At 35.9% G+C, this 1,305-nt stretch overlaps 1 protein-coding gene across 1 annotated transcript; it reads right to left on the bottom strand.

Moving 5' to 3' along the window:
• Positions 1 to 1,103: 1,103 nt before the first annotated feature.
• On the bottom strand, positions 1,104 to 1,275 carry SARC_16427 (hypothetical protein; the record flags this gene model as incomplete). The annotated part of the gene is made up of 1 exon (XM_014289467.1): positions 1,104 to 1,275. A coding segment is annotated over one exon (172 nt), but the record flags the coding sequence as incomplete, so codon positions are not given.
• Positions 1,276 to 1,305: the final 30 nt, after the last annotated feature.

Here is a 1,305-nt window from a genome sequence, read left to right as displayed (position 1 = left end):
AACTATATATATAATATGTATTATATAGATATATATATATATACATATATATATATATAAACATATATATAGATATATATACATATACATATACATATATATATATATATATATAAATATGCAAACACATACAATGTATATACGTACTAACACGTTAAATACTCGTCGATTACATAATTTCAAATTTCAAATTCATCGGTAATGTGGTGTCACCTCTGGCATTGATTCAACCACAAACGAAGTGTAACTGCGATACATATGATCATCCTTGTATTGATCAACAACAAAAGTGGTCACAATAAATAGACATATAGGTGGCAAAAACAATCACAATAAATAGACATACATGTAGCGAAAACAATACATACTATACACACATGCAGGCAACATTAACACATACGACAGATATAGACATGCTGGTAACAATAAAAATATATGCAAAACAATGCATGCCGCAGCTATATATATACGCATGCAATGCAATCGATTGCTCGCATAGAACCACTACCAAAAAAAATTAGGAGGACCTTCAGTCGCAGGTACGATCACCACAGCAGGTGGCTTACCCTAAAATCCTACAATCCAGATCGTAAGGTGTTCTGTTTCTGACAATAATTCAATGCCATTGAAAGATACTAATATTTATAGGAATAATATATATAGGAATAATATATATAGGAATATTATATGTAGGAATATATATAGGAATAATATATATAGAGGAATAATATATAAGTAGGAATAATTTATATAGGAATAATATATATAGGAATATTATATATAAGAATATATATAGGAATAATGGGATGTTCTGCATAAATACGGAATACTTGTATCAAAGTATAATCACCTACCCATCCTTATTGAATCCAGTAAGTCACCCTTCAATTTCAGGTGCGGCGAGCCCCCACAACCACAACCACAACCACAACCACAGCCGCGGCTTCAGTGCTACCGCATACCTTGAGTTCCACCGCTTTCTAGTAGAGACATAGATAGGTAGCTGCAAACATATGATACAAAGATGTATATGATGTACACTTGTATATACATATGGTTACAGGTTGCTTGTACTAGATTCTAGACTATAAACACCCACTCACCCGCTATCAAGTCTGTGAGAGATCCGTCCGTTACGGGTGCGTTCACCTCGTCGGCTGGCTCGGTCGCAGCCACAGCCGCAGGTACAGGGTTCATTGCAGGCCTTGGAGAGTTCTGTCTCTTGTAAGGGGAAGACGAACGATGCTTGCGATCACGTGCGGCATTCCTGGACATACTCACACCACGCATACGGGGTGTGAGGGT

The sequence above is a fragment of the Sphaeroforma arctica genome (genome assembly GCF_001186125.1).
Source record: "Sphaeroforma arctica JP610 unplaced genomic scaffold supercont1.8058, whole genome shotgun sequence".
NCBI classification, from domain to species: Eukaryota; class Ichthyosporea; order Ichthyophonida; genus Sphaeroforma; species Sphaeroforma arctica.
This window is presented reverse-complemented; position numbering and strand designations above follow the sequence as displayed.